This window comes from Schistocerca americana, chromosome X, assembly GCF_021461395.2.
Source record: "Schistocerca americana isolate TAMUIC-IGC-003095 chromosome X, iqSchAmer2.1, whole genome shotgun sequence".
NCBI classification, from domain to species: Eukaryota; Metazoa; Arthropoda; class Insecta; order Orthoptera; family Acrididae; genus Schistocerca; species Schistocerca americana.
Genome location: NC_060130.1, coordinates 922,265,626 through 922,282,121, shown reverse-complemented (window position 1 = coordinate 922,282,121; position 16,496 = coordinate 922,265,626). Strand labels below are relative to the sequence as shown.

The 16,496-nt window shown below is 40.8% G+C and overlaps 1 protein-coding gene across 1 annotated transcript in view; it reads right to left on the bottom strand.

The window, feature by feature from the left end:
• Positions 1-16,068, bottom strand: part of LOC124556400 — a 720,172-nt gene extending 704,104 nt beyond the window's left edge. The window contains exon 1 of the mRNA XM_047130362.1: positions 15,963-16,068. Coding sequence (XP_046986318.1) covers positions 15,963-16,068 — 106 coding nt within the window. The remainder of the gene's footprint in view (positions 1-15,962) is intronic.
• Between the last annotated feature and the right edge of the window lie 428 nt (positions 16,069-16,496).

The following is a 16,496-nucleotide window of genomic DNA, read 5'->3' as shown; positions in this document are numbered from 1 at the left end:
GACAAAGTAGGCTATCGCCTCCTAGACTTGCGCCATAGGGTTGAGAACTGTAGGGTCTCCCTAAATGGGTCAGGCGTGAACTACAAGCCACAGGCTGCTGCCCAGATAGCTGACTATGTGCCGAGTGCAACAACGCTTCTTTAGATTAGGCAACTCTCCATCAAGTACAGATATCGATAACTGTCTAACTGCCGAAAAATACGTAACCAAGTGCCAGAGTTCGAAGTGCCCCTAAAACGCAGTGGAGCTCACCTAATATTAGGTACAGATAGCTGGTTAAAACACGAAATTGATAGGAGTGAGATTTATTGGGAAAATTGAAGTGCATATCTAAGGGATAAACTAATGAGAAATGGAGGTGTCGTATTTGTCGCAGTAGACAAAAAGCTCAAATCCACAGAGATAGAAATAGAACCTGCATTCGAGACTGTTTTGGAAAGACTCAATATCAAGAGGTGGCACAAACTTATAAAATCCTCACGCCTGAGCTTAGATTTTGTGAATGAAATATTTTTGTTAGTGGTCAATGCATTCTTCTTGGGAAAAGTAAGGCTGAAATACTGAATTTAAAACATTAGTTTGATTCGCAAAATTTTATAAGGTGTTCAGAGTGAATACTATTCATGATAGAATACTGAATGTAAGACATCTAAAAATTATGAAAACAAAATCACTGGAATGTGAAATTATGAGCTGTTGCCAAATGTAGTCTCAGTACTACATCAAAAGCAAAATATGGCTATACTGTTGTGTTCTTTTATTTTTTTATTTTACACGTCTAGTCCCGTAGGACCAAATTGAGGAGAAAATCTCCAGTATCATGGATCATGTCAGTGCATGAAATCAAAACATAATAACAGATAAAATAAAATATTTATGAGCACAAAAAAGACAAGTCATAAGTTTATGTAAACTCATTCAACAATATAACACAGGAATCAGCCTAATTTTTCAAAAGAACTCCTCGACAGGATAGAAGCAGTGACCCAGGAGGAAACTCTTCATTTTCAATTTGCAAGCGCGTGGATTACTGCTAAGCTTTTCGAATCCTTGTGGTAACTTACTGAAAGTGGATGCAGCAGTACACGCCACACCTTTCTACACAAGAGTCAACGAAGTACGATCCAAATGCAGATTGTATTTCTGCGTAGTATTAACTGAGTGAAAGCTGCTAATTCTTCAGAATAAGCTAATATTGTTAACAAGAAAGTTCAGTAAAGAACATCTATATTCAGAGACCAATGTCAGAATACACAGAAAAATGAACAGAGGTCGACAAGAGGTTCACGAACTTACACCACTTATTGCCCGAACCGCCCGTTTCTGAGCCAAAAATATCCTTTGAGAATGGGAAGAGTTACCCCAAAATATAATACCATACGTAATAAGCGAATGAAAATAAGTAAAGTAGACTACTTTCCGTGCCGAACTATCACTTATTTCAGATACCGTTCGAATAGTAAAAATGGCAGCATTAAGTCTTTGAACAAGATCCTGAACGTGGGCTTTCCACAACATTTTACTGTTTATCTGAACACCTATAAATTTGAACTGATCAGTTTCACTAGTCATATGCTCATGTTGTGAAATTGGAACGTCGAGTTTTGTTGAATTGTGTGTGACAAACTGCAAAAACTGAGTCTTACTATGATTTTGCATTAGTTTATTTTCAACAAGCCAAGTGTCATAAACTGCACTACTTGAAACAATGCCAACTTTGCACACAACATCCTTTACTACCAAGCTAATGTCATCAGCAAACAGAACTATTTAAGAATCACCTGTAATGATAGAGAGCATATCATTTATATAAATAAGTAACAGGGGTGCCCCAGCACTAATCCCTGGGGCGCCTTCCATGTAACCGTGCCCCAGTCAGACCCCACATCATAGCCATTCACAGCACTGTGGATAATGACCTTTTTCTGTTTTAAATGATGGAATAAAGAATCACTTATTTGATATTGCAGAGTATGTTAGCATATTAAAGCATGGTCTAAACACATTCTAATTCGAAATTACTAAAAACAAGCAGAAATTACCATTATTTTTTGAAGACTTGCTGACACAACGGTAAACAGCTTTTTTAAGCAGATTCTGCAAGCTACTGGGAACATGAAGAGACGAAAACAAGTGAGGCGGTTAAAGCACATGCTTTAAAGTATATATTACAGTTAGGCGCAGAGAATTTGATTTATTCCCTGAGATCAAAAGAAATCAAATTTGGATGTGGCATATATGCTACGCAGGGACTGAGGAGGATAATCGGATTGTCCTATGGACCACCGGAATCACCTCCGGATGTAACTGAGAACTTTAAAGGAAACGTGAGGTCAGCAGCACGTAAGTTCGCCAGTCATACTGCAATCATCGGAAGACACTTTAATCATCCAAAAATCAACCAAGATCATTACAGTTTTGTAAGTAGTGGATATGATAAGACGTTCTGTAAAACATTACTAAATGCTTTTAATGAGAAATACCTTGAAGAGATAGATCGGATGCTAACCACTAAGAACATGTATTGGATCTAATGGCGAAAAACAGATCTGATATTTTAATGATGTACTTGTTGAAACTGCTGACACTGACCATGGGACATTTTTATCAACAAAATTACCTAAGTATAGAAGGCCACTAGAACAATCTGTACGATTTATATGTTCAGCAAACTAGATAACGAGGCAATAGTGCCATATCTCAATACGGAACTTCAAATATTTAACTCTGGGTAGCAGCATCTAGAAGAATGGTTCCTCAGGTTTAAAAGACCGGCTGACAATAAACTTGATGCATATAAACCTAGTAGAAGAGTTCATGAAGGGACGGTTCCTTCATAATTTACAGACACTTTAAATAAACTCTTAAAAAACAGAGACTGCTGTATGATAACTGTAAAATAAAGCATAAGTCTATAGATAGAGAGATGCTGAATGAAATGCTTTTAGCAGTCAAGAAGGAAAGGTGTGAATCTTCAACAACTACGATACGAGAATTCTGTCGAAAGATATCTGAGAAAACCCAAAGAAATTCTGGTCACAGGTACAGGCTGTTAGTGGTACCAAAGCTAGCATCCAAGCACTCAGGGACGGGACAGGAACTGAAACAGTGTGTAGCAGATTGAAAGCAAAATTGTTGAATTCCGTTTCACATGTTCCTTTACAAAGGAAAATCCGCAAGTATTTCCCCAATTTAATTTTGACCCACTGAAAAGATGATTGATATAGATATTAGTTTTAGTGTTGTTAAAAAACTGAAATCGCCAAAGTCAGACGAAGCTTCAGAGCCCAATGGAATTTCATCAGCTTCTATAAGCACTTTGCTGCTGAGTTAGCCCCTCTTTTAATCATAATCAACCGTAGATCCCTCGAACAAAAAACCCCATCCAGTGACTGGAAGAAAGCACAGGTCGCGAGCGTCTACAAGAATGTTAACAGAATTGATCCATGAAACTACAGTCAAACGTCCTTGTCATTCATTTGTTGTAGAATCTTAGAAGATATTCTGAGCCCAAACATAATGATGTATCCTGAAAATAATTGCCGCTTCCATGCCAGTCACCTTTGATTCCGGAAACACTGATCATATGAAACCTAACTCACACTTTTTCTCACATGACATGGAAGCCGTCTATTAAGAGAGTCTTGTAAATGCAATAATTCTTGATTTAAGAAAAACATTTGATTCAGTGCCACACCTACGCTTGTTATCAAAAGTGCGACCATATGGCATATCCAGAGAAATTTATGACTGGTGATTCTTTGGTAGGGAGGAAGCAGCACATTTTCTTAAATGGACAGTCTTCGACAGATGTAGAAGTAATTTCAGGTGCACCACAGGGAAGTGTGTTAAAATCCTTACTGTTCATGTTGTACAGTATATTAACGACTTTGTAAAAAAGATGAACGGCAACATCAGTCATGTCACAAATGATGCAGTTATCATCATGAAGTACGGTGTGAAAAAAGCTGCGTAAATATTCGTTCCGATCTTGATAAGATTTAAAAATTTGGCAACATGTTTTAAATAGTCAGAAATGTAAAATTGTGCACTTCACAAAACGAATATATCCTGTGACTACAATATCAATGAATCGCAATTCTAACTGGACAACTCAAACAAATACCTGGGTGTAACAGTTAGTAAGAATATGAAACGGAACGATACCAGAGACTCAGTCGTAGGTAAAGCAAGTGGCAGACTTTGGTTCATTAGTGGCATACTAGGGAAATACAAACAGTCTGCAAAGGAGACTGCTTATAAAAAAACTCGTGTAGCCAATCGTAGGATATAGCTCCAGGGTGTGAGACCTGTACCAAATAGGATTAATAGGAGATACAGGACGGATAGTGAGAAGATATGCACGAAGGGTCTCATAACCCATGGGAGAGTGACACGGAGATGCCGAAGAAACTGAACTGGCAGACACGTGAAGATAGATGCAAACTATGCCGCGAAATTCTTCATACGAAGTTTCAAGGAGCAGCTATAAATGGTGAAACTAGGAATTTGCTACAGTCCCTTATGTATCACTCCCGTTGTGATCCCGAGGGTACGTTAGACTAATTATAGCGCACACAGAAGCGTTTAAGCAATAATTCCTACCGCCACACATACGTGAATGGTATGGAAAGCGCCATTACTAATTGATACAATGCGGAGTAGCCTCTGCCATACATTTCACACTGGTTTGCAGAGTATGTATGTAGACATAAATGTAAATGTAGATTTTGCAAACGATAAACCCTAACTGCATGTTCGAATGTCCTCTTCTTCCCAGGGGGAAATCAATAAAGAATGTTAAAAACAGGAAAATTTTCTCTCCTAGCTAATCCTACTTGTGCCACCGTAACTAAGTTATGACTTTTCCACAAGGATTTTCCAAAAATCAGAATGATTCCTTTGTAAGATAGTCCTGGCCGGTTCGTGTGTGATATTATTGAATCAGAAAACAAGTCACTAGTTTTGATTGCTTCCGCATAGACAGGATATTGGTAAATGAAAGTGTTCCGGAAATACTCATTTGAATGTCTAGCTTGAGAAAAGTGGTCTTTAATTTTTCATCAGAGCTAATTTCGGCAAACGTAACACTGGTCAGGTTGAATAAATAGTTAACAATATTTCACGTGACTCAGTAATGAGCGTGTCAAACGACAACGCCATGGAGTATCTTAGCTTGCTGGTTATCGTTTTCATTGCAACCTAATTTTTTTTCTGTTGACATCTTCGTTGCTAAATATTTATGGTTTCTTCCTCTTCCCTCAGTTCTGGACAATTTATAAAAAATTAACACTCCCATATCGTACAAAACACTTGATAGAGTAAATGTTCAAACAAATGAATATACATGCAAATAATATGTCAACTTTTCTTAACCCTACAAATGGTATTTCCATCGTCAAACCATATAAAAAAGGGGGTATCGTCCATTATAAAATATCGATAACATCCCCATCTTTTTAAGAAAATTATAAAGACGATGGAGGTGATACCACACGTTACGATTATTCTTAAATTTCTGCAAGAGCTAAAAGTAAAACTTGATCTAAAGAAGCAAAAACCTTCTTCGCGTCTCTTTCGTCAGTACACAGTATCTTGTCACTGTTGATGCCCCATGCCGCATTCAGTGATAACAAAGACAATGAAAGGAATTAGCCCCCGCATTACCGATAGGGCCGTGCCAACTGAAATCGTTTAGGAAAAGCACGGACTTAATAATGAGGATGGTGACAGAAAATTGGAACTCGACTCAACGTGGTTTGCTGCAGTTCTTTTTGTTACTGAACAAACAGCTCAGTTAGATTTTCCGTATAAATTTTCTTGAAAGTAATGTAGTTCACTAGACTTCTCTGAGAACGGCGTGATAGTTGGGAAAAAGGACGAAATTTTAGAATTTTTCAGTGTTTGAAATAAAGTAGAACCAACATTTCTCAAATTTTCTGTTATGTGGCCAGAAGAAATATGTTGGCTCTTCATTAAAAGACACTATGTGTATAGTTTCAGCTACATAATAAGAAATTTTTACTTTATTAAAATTCGAGCTGTAAATACCTGTAATGCAAAGTAACGTTTCTGAGTTGAGAATGGTAAGTAAACTTTAAATAAACAGTATGTATCATAATTAGCCATTTCTTTCTTGTCAAATATAAATCTTCAATCAATAAACTATTGTGGTAACATCGTCGAAAACATTAAAATGGTCCTACAATCAGAAATCGGCCTGTAAATGCTTTTATGAGCAAGTGCGAGAAAAACTGTAACAATTATGTGTATGCTGACGATTGCTCGTAACGTTTTGAACTCTAGTCCATAACCAACAGAGATTTTCGGCGAAATAGAAGAAAAATAGCCACGAATCAGAATAAAAACGTAAACAATATACAGTAAGCAATCTGTGATCATATAAAGGTTTATTATACGATACGGAAAAGAGCAGTTAAACGTTGCTTACATAGTGTCTCGAGAGACAAAAAAGTCGTATTAAATATACAGACTGGTGGATAATTTTGTTGGAGTTTCTCTTTATAATTAATGGAAGGATAAGAAATAAACATATAAATATACTTTTTTGAACGAAAGAAAATGAAGAAAAGATATATTTTTAAACTTTTGTTTCGAATCTCATCGTCCTTTGCAAAATATTATAAATACATAAGACACTAATCCTTGTCCATCAATTATTCTCTCTGATGCCATTTTTTTAAATTGTTTGCTGATGTGTACCTCAAATGACACGAGGATTCTAGTAGCTTCCTACTAAGAGATCCCTGCCCAGTGGACATAAAGATGTCTCTCTCTACAATTAACACAGTTATCAGAGAGATCTGTAGGTAGCCATAGAATTGTTGCTGGAAACAATGGTAAAATTGGCAAATTTGAATAGCGTGAAAGATATTTAATTTCACAAGGTGAGTTTGATAGTAATGTTTAGGATGTGAACAAAATAAGAATTGGTGACGCTATGAACTAAGACTGTAACAAGGAACAAATTGATGTCCCTGAGTGATTTGTTCTTTGTAACACTGGGAACAGTTTTTCATTACCTTACTAATAATATTTCACAACATCCGAAATAGATTACGGCTCTTAAAAGTATGACATTGATTATCTGAAGCGATTCTGAAATAGATACGCCTTAAGCATAAATGGTGGAACCAAAGTTGCGTCTAACTGGTAAATTCATCTACATGTATAAGCTAAGAGACATTAAAATGCAAAGAATTACATGAGTCACGTCTCTAATTTGTGCTCTACAACGTATCGTGCCATAAATGTAACACTGTTGTTTACATGTTTGATAAAATTAGACTTGCTCTCTAACCAAATGGAGCTAATTTCGAATATCAACAAAGCATAGTGTATATGAAATGTGAGTTAATGGTGATTCTACTCGCTGACACAGAGCAAAAAATTAGTTTGGTAAAATTTAGTATAAAATAAGATACTAAGAGACGTGTGTTTCGATATGGCGTACCTACACATAAACGAGATGATGTGGGAAAGTATATGTATCATATTTCCCTTTTTTAATTATTCAACAGTACAGTAGGCGTAATGAATTTTTAGATTAAACCATTACGGATTCTGTACAAATCGGAAGTAAATCGAATAGTTATCTTTGTAGTACTTTTTATGTTTTGTTGTCCATGACAAAATATGTATGTTATCACAAGGCGTACTATCCTAACTGGAACACCTCTAAATAAGCGGATAACGTGATACGACGTTTCCACCAACTTTTTAATTTCGTGGAAGTTGGAATGATAACTTTCTTAATCATGCATACATTTTACATACTGATGTCATTGATCGACTTTTTTTTAAGATGTTAACGAAATTATCCATGGACAAATGAGAATAACTGCAGCTATGTTGCGCGACTTTGATATTTTACTCGAGTTTCGTTTAAACCAGTGGCTTTCATGTTGCTTGGACATCGACCTTCAGAAATGAAAATAAAATGTACTTATAACTGCGCTTTTTTCTGCCTTTTAAAGTCCACCACATAATTTACCTCGTCATGTGATGTATGGTTTAATGCTCATAATATACCATTATTTTGCAATTTTTAGTTAGTGTGTGTGTGTGTGTGTGTGTTTTAGTGTGGAAAAGAATCAGGTAAAAGGCGGTAGGGGGGTAACTATGTTTCACAAACGCAATAGCAATCGCACAACTTTTCGTAACGCAATGTACACTGCCAAGTCGAAACAATACACAATATGTATGTTACACATTTCTGCGACTACAGAAGAAGCAGACACCAATAAAAACGAAAAAAGCGAATGTTTGATTTTTAACTACCTGAAAGCGTGGAGGGGCATTTGGTTGTGGCAGCAGCCGTCGCATACACATGAAAGAAGGTAGCGGGGATTCCCCACCGCTGCTGACCTCACCATAAGCAGGCGGCTGGCCAGGTCAGGAGTCTCCATATGAATGCCAGCTCCCTCATGCAGTTTACTGCTAGGTCATCACATAAAGCAGACACAAGCTCTATTCCTACTAAATACATCATTCATGGTTTCATAGCAAAATTTAACTTTCTATAATGCTCAGAAAACACACACGGTCCCTCAGTGGAGACTGGTTTCGGTTTCCTACATTGTGGTGAACTTGGTTTATCACATTTTTCGAATTTTCTTTGTAAAGGATTCGGAAATAGCAACAAAAATATTAAATAGAATATTATTAAACAGGTCTCGCACCCTACACAAAATTAAAAGAAATGGTCATTAATAAAAGCCTCTCGGGTTTACTGACGTGGCTGGAAGCTCGAGAACATTTTATTTATTGGTATCATCGCGAAACCATACATTCATACAATAAAATACCATATTCGAAGAATAAACCGAAGTTTCAGGGAAAAGCATTAAGACAGCAGCAGGACCTTCTTGAGATTCCAAATGAACTTATTTTCCTATTTCTCATTTCTCACTCTCCATACACACCGCTTCAGCGATAGATTATACACTAGCAATTACCTGTTGACTGCTATAACGTCTATAGCTAGCCAAATAATGCTACGAAAACATAACAAATACACTACTGGGCATTAAAATTGCTAAACCAAGAAGAAATGCAGATGATAAACGGGTATTCATTGGACAAATATATTATACTAGAACAGACATGTGATTACATTTTCGCGCAATTTGGGTGCATAGATCCTGAGAAATCAGTACCCAGAACAATCACCTCTGGCCGTAATGACGGCCTTGATACGCTTGGGCATTGAGTCAAACAGAGCTTGGATGGCGTGTAGAGGTACAGCTGCCCATGCAGCTTCAACACGATACCACAGTTCATCAAGAGTAGTGACTGGCGTATTGTGACGAGCCAGTTGCTCGGCCACCAATCACCAGACGTTTTCAATTGGTGAGAGATCTGGAGAATGTGCTGCCCGGGGCAGCAGTCGAACATTTTCTGTATGCAGAAAGGCCCGTACAGGACCTACAACATGCGGTCGTGCATTATCCTGCTGAAACGTAGGGTTTCGCACGGATCGAATGAATGGTAGAGCCACGGGTCGTAACACATCTGAAATGTAACGTCCACTGTTCAAAGTGCCGTCAGTGCGAAAAAGAGGTGACCGAGGCGTGTAACCAGTGGCACCCCATACCATCACGCCGGGTGATACGCCAGTATGGCGATGACGAATACATGCTTTCAATGTGCGTGCACCGCGATGTCGCCAAACACGGATGCGACCATCATGATGCTGTAAACATAACCTGGATTCATCCGAAAAAATGACGTTTTGCCATTCGTGCACCCAGGTTCGTCGTTGAGTAAACCATCGCAGGCGCTCTTGTCTGTGATGCAGCGTCAAGGGTAACCGCAGACATGGTCTCCGAGCTGATAGTCCGTGCTGCTGCAGACGACGTCGAACTGTTCGTGCAGGTGGTTGTTGTCTTGCAAACGACTCCATCTGTTGACTCAGGCATCGAGACGTGGCTGCACGATCCGTTACAGCCATGCGGATAAGATGCCTGTCATCTCGACTGCTAGTGATACGAGGCCGTTGGGATCCAGCACGGCGTTCCGTATTACCCTGCTGAACCCACCGATTCCATATTCTGGTAACAGTCATTGGATCTCGACCAATGAGCAGCAATGCCGCGATCCGATAAACCGCAATCGCGATAGGCTACAATCCGACCTTTATCAAAGTCGGAAACGTGATGGTACGCATTGCTCCTCCTTACACGAGGCATCAGAACAACGTTTCACCAGGCAACGCCGGTCAACTGCTGATTGTGTATGATTCAAATGGCTCTGTGCACTATGGGACTTAACATCTGTGGTCATCAGTCCCCTAGAACTTAGAACTACTTAAACCTAACTAACCTAAGGACATCACACACATCCATGCCCGAGGCAGGATTCGAACCTGCGACCGTAGCAGTCGCGCGGTTCCGGTCTGAGCGCCTAGAACCGCTAGACTAGCGCGGCCGGCTGCTTGTGTATGAGAAATCGGTTGGAAACATTCCTCATGTCAGCACGTTGTAGGTGTCACCACCAGCGCCATCCTCGTGTGAATGCTCTGAAAAGCTAATCATTTGCGTATCACAGCATCTTCTTCTTGTCGGTTAAATTTCGCGTCTGTAGCACGTCATCTTCGTGGTGTAGCAATTTTAATGGCCAGTAGTGTAGGAGGACAGATTCAAAGACCCATGATCTTGTGGTCATTAAAGATGAAATACTTGTTCAGTTAGAGGAGAAGTGAAGGCATTCGGCAGCGGTCATTTCAGAGGGAGTCCGCTTGAGGAGCTCAGTGGTCAACGTGTCTGCCTGCTATGTGGAGGACTCGCGTTCGATTCCCGGTAGTGCTAGCAATCCTTCTGTCATGGGAGGAGAGAAACGCGGTGTACACCAGCCTCGTGATGCCAGCTGAGGAGGTACTTGAGTGAGAAGTAGCGGCACCAGTGATGTGCTGACCCCATGCACCTCCATATCGCATCCCATGAAGCCACTGGCAGAAGAAGACACGGCGGGCAGTCCCAATTGGCCAGTCAGGTGCAGAACGCGTAGCTTTGCTTTGCTTTTCAGAAGAACCAGCCCCGTATTGGGCTCCAGTGATTTAGGGATTTAAATTGAGAGAGCTGGATGTGGATTGGAATCTCGCTTTTCCCTAGTGTGCGTCCAACGTCTTATTCTCCACACCATTTCGCTCAGTGTGTATGGAAGAAGCTTCAATCTGTAACTGTCGTTTCTATTTGTGAATTGTTCTCTGTATTTCTGATGCGTATTTGTGGGGTGAAACACGGAGCACCTCCATCTACTAGTCTTCATGCGTACGAAGAATTTTCTAGAAAATTCGTCCCACGCTGGAAAATGTATCTATCACTGATGTGTAGTGGAACTTTGACTTGCGTCTATCTGACCTTTGCGTCTCGTAAGAAACATTGGAATTCATATGTGGTATCAGAAAATTCCTTTCCTCTTCGACCTACTTATACTATCTGACGTACAGAATGGAATGTTTTACTTGGATTAGAAGATGCATAGAGATTCGTAATATAACGTACCTAGATGAAGTTGGTATACAAAGTCTAGGGTACACAAGCATTGAATGAAATGAAAACTGAGTATTATACTCGAGCAAGCCCTCTTCATCAGCTATAAAAAAGAAAAAAAAAGAAAGGCGAAGATCGTTACACTGCGATAGGAAGATGCACCTCACGAATATGAAAATGTGGGGGTCGGCCACAGTGAATACTCGTGTCGTAGCGTTGTTGGTAGTTGATTTGCACGCTTAATAAGAGTACGCCGGCTACCAGGTATTCGTATTTTACAGTTTTGCTGAGTAGATGCTAAGCTCATCACAAAGCTCGCAAGACTCACCATTGCGCGCCGGGAAAGGTGCTTTAATGCCAGCACTAAGCTACGGCAGATTAGCTAATGGACAGAAAGCCACGGTAATTCCGAAACACGGAGAAACAAAGGCCTCTTGACTAAAAGCAGCCGCACTGTATTGAAATCAGCGAAACAGTTGAGAAGAGCAATGCATATCAGAAGAAGAGAATACCGTGCCCGGCTTTTATTTACAAAATAGTTTCCAATATTGTGAAACATTTACATCTTTTACACCCTTTTATCAGGTTCTCTACAGGAATGCAAGGACGGATCGTTTTCTTTTACATTTCCTGGCTGATACGAATTCGTAGATTGAGGCGCGCTTTGGGTTTAACTGTACCACTAGCTTGTTTATCAAATGCTTCCTACACGCCACCCACAGTGGCCTTTACGAGTCTCAGTACAATCATAAATTTCCGCGATATATGGATAATGAAGGACATGTGTGTTTTGTACATAGTCTAATCTCTGCGGTGAGTGACTTCCGTTACACGATCATTGTGTGTACAGCTCTAACTGAAAGTAATGGGCAGCTCATCCGATGAATATACTGACTGTTTGTTCCATGAAATACTGAAGATATGATTATGGTTCGATTTCTTTGACATAAACGCAATATTTCGTAAATAATACGGGTAAACATCTTACATAGGGCGTATTCCCGTCTTTCCATAAACACTGATAGGTTGAGACAGAGATAATCCGTCTTTCATGGAAACAGTAGACGTGAAACGCAAAAGAAGGAAACCAACCACCGTCAGAAACGCAATTGTCAATAACAACCTTGTTGTCAATGACATTAAAACTTCTGAAGCAGCACATACTAAACCAAATGATCGCTTTTTACATCAGCCCGCTATTAGATCTTTCCTCTCCGCTAACAAAGATGTTGCTGCTCTATAACTGGAGAATAACGTTACCTTCGCTGCAATATAGTCCATGAATTACCTGCTAACAGTATATGCATCGGCTTGCTGCAATATAGAAGGATAAACGACTGTGGTATTTCGAGACACTACGAAACAGACTTAACAAAAGCACGCTATACAGATAAAAATTAAGTGGCACAGGAAGTATATTTGAGAGGATCAATCACAATAGCTATGTATGTGGAGGACATGCGTTAACTGTCTGCTTGTTGAGATTACGAGCAGGGAGGAAACATATGTTGTGTTTATTCTTCGAGCAGCAGGTCAAGAAGCGACACAGCTGGGAGCACATTATTGGTACAGCGCCAACTTTAAAGCTGACGCTCATCTCGAAATGTAGGTGCCATCCAACAGAAACAACACACTTAGACTCAACGGCAGACACTGCGTAATAGTGAACGAACAGATTTCAGCAAGCAGATCGATATTTATGGCCTTTCGGTGGAAAAACGTGTGGGGCGGTGATTTGTTGACATCATATATGACATAAGAATTATTTCGCCAAGGAATAGTTAAGAATAACTGAATACTCTCCTCTTCGTTATACTGAAAAAGGTGATACATGACTAGATTTGTTCTAGAGATTTAAGATAAATTCCTCAATCATCGCAGATCACGTGTGAACGTAACACAAAAAAATGAAGTGTTTCGGAGGGCGTAGAGACTAAAGGATTTGACTTCCCCAGCTGTGAGAGATCCTTACAAAAACGTGTTTGTGATAGGATGACTTCACTCTGGAAGCATCGGTAAGCTGCAGCATTCCGCCAATTCCATGACGTGATATTAATGGTAGGAGCCATTAACTTACACATATTTTGAGCGGGGTACAAGCCGGGTATACCTGCAAATAAGTGTTGTCTAGTAGCTTCCTCGAAATGCAAAACTGAAGCATACACCAGCAAACAGTTGAATTTATTATTTTTGGTAGTCTCTGAACAGACGTCGTAGGTGTCGCGTTTTCATGCAAGATCTACACGGGCTCAGCTTGAATGTTTCATTAGGAGGTGAAACGCTTGTGCAGACACGTTTCCTCATTATCGGGTACATTGTTTTCAGGAAATGAGATGCGTCCGCTGTGGCTTTTGGCCGAATCGATGCAGAGCACTGTTCTGCACAAACGTGCAGATGACTGTGAAAAAATGAGAGTCGTACAGCATTCCTACAATCAATAAACTTTAATTAAAAAACAATTGTATTAAAACTGTATTAGCCCCCTCTGAAATGGTTTTAAGCGATTTATGTAACATTGCAGAACTTTTCTACTGCAGTTATGGCACATGGTGCACAATAAAGAGAGTGAGTAGATTACATGTGGCGATTTAAACTACAGCGTTTGAGTACACGCGCTTAAATTTTAAATACAGCAGTAGTATCTTGGACGAACGCAAATCATTCCAACTGATTATCCTCTGTTAATTTTGTATAAAACTGATGTAGCGTATTTGCATTTATATTACTTTCGTTTCAAATTGTATGTGACCTCGGCTGGGAGAGACTCGTTCTGAAATGTCCTATCTACAAGTTAACCATAAATTTGATCAGTACCTCTGATTGCATAATACCCCACTCACTGAATTATTGCACAGTTTAAGGTATGATTCGTTATCATATAGGATAATGCACTGTTAAAGTTCCTTGTGTCTAAATGTTGCTAATAGCATACGGAAGTATTACAACATTCCGCTGTTTACACACAGAAAAAAATAATTTTCGCCTCGTTGAGGAGTAGACTCATGGATAGAGTTCAAATAACGTTGTATACATGGTTACCGTTTAAAAAGCAGCAGTCATGATCCTTGGATTTTTACACGCTTCGTTGTACATTTATATGAAATTCGTAACTACAGTCATTACTGTACTACAGGTTTATTGTTCCTAGCATTCCATGGTATCCGCGACGTAGGGACGGCAACTGCGGCCAACTTCACAAGTCAGCGGATACTGGAGTAGGTCAGCAGCCCTCTCGTTAATCGAGGGAGGCTGATCACTCTACCATCTCGGATACACCACTGATTTTACAACATAGCAAGTGATTAAAGACCAAATGCTGGATGTGGAAATCCAAAGCAGCATTATGGCCGTCAGAGTTTCTCTGCTGGTTACGTATAACGTACTGGACACCTATTTCAACTAAAGGAATGGGGCAGGGTACCAGACTAAATGTTCGTAACAGAAGAGCGCTTCCTCATTTCGGTATCCAGAGCTGGAGATTTCCACGGTATCATAACAGCGAGACGCTGAAAACGCACAGAGATAATAGCTGGCTTAAAGATCATATCTTAGGATTCACATGTTGTGTTTGAATAAGAAGTTCGGTGGCACCAGTCGAAAATCTGTAACGTTTCAAGAACGTGTTAGAAACTGGCAGAAGTCCAAATTTGTGAGGTAGCGTTACACGGCGTGCTTCTGAAGGGGGGAAAAGTCATACGTCGAGCGTCACCTACGGAAGACTATCGTCTGCTGCAATAGTTTACCGAAAATTTTAAAAAAGACGAAGTATTTCTAGCTTACTCGAAATAAAGACCCTTCATTCGTTAATGGGGGGTGTGACTACTAAATTACTTCTGTTATGGGGGTTAAAGGTGTAGATGGACGTATTTACTCCGCTGTGGTACTTTGGCCAAAGACGAGATGAAAGAGAGTGCTGTATAAATATTTAGACACTTCCATTCAAGTAAAACTTTTTCTCATTTTAGGACCTCACAAATGTTGACCTTAACTCACAAATAATAATAGTATGACGAATTTTTTCACGCTTTTTAGCCTAAAGGTGAAGGATATGCAACAGTTCACCGACAATTTAAATCGGCTGACGACCTAACACAAAATTCGTCACATTAACTCGGCCTCGTACTGAACAATTTCCGAAAGGACTGCGATACACGCGTTCACGCACGAGGTACTGCAGCCAACATGCAGAATCCGCTGCGGCAGAGTGCCTCCGGGCGGAAATAACTACTCTCGCGCAAGTGGTAATTATGAAACACTCGCGCCGTCACTGCGCCACTAAATAAGCTGGCGCACTATTTTAAGAGGCGCAGGTGCGGAGCGGAGCACTCGTATCGCCTGTTCGCGGTTCGCGCCGTTTGCCACGGCACGGCGGTGAAATATTAAAAATAAAAGTAAAAAGATAGAGGGTGGCGGGGGGCGAGAGGCTAAGGCAGCAGTGCGTGTGCAGACCTGCGTTGAGGTGCAGCTCTGGCGACACGGACAGGGGGTAGGCGAGCAGCTGCAGCGCGTCCAGCTGTTCGGAGAGCCGTGCGGGCCGCAGCCGGCGGTGCGCCATGCAGACTGCCGGCCGCCGCGCCACACAGCTGCGCTCGGCGCCCGCGCGCACGCGCAAGCGCACGCACCTGCACGCGCGCTGCCGCCGCCGCCGCCGCCCCCACCGCCTCCGCCACTGTCGCCGCCGCCGCCACCGCCGCCGCCGCAGCATCGATACCCACGCCTATCCGCGACCACGGCGCCCGCGGCTCTCGCTGCGATGAATAGCAGCTCACACACCCGCGGACAGCCACCATCTTTGATACCGCACACTGTCTCTCCTGCTTACAACTAGCTTTACGTAGTATTCAATGCGCCCCATTCTCCGATGTCATTACACCGCACAAAACGCAAGACACGGAAATACAAATATAAAAATAAGCGGCACTTATGTAGCGTAGCGCACCTGTAGATGACTACTATCTTTGACTGGCCAGCTGTAGAGATCGC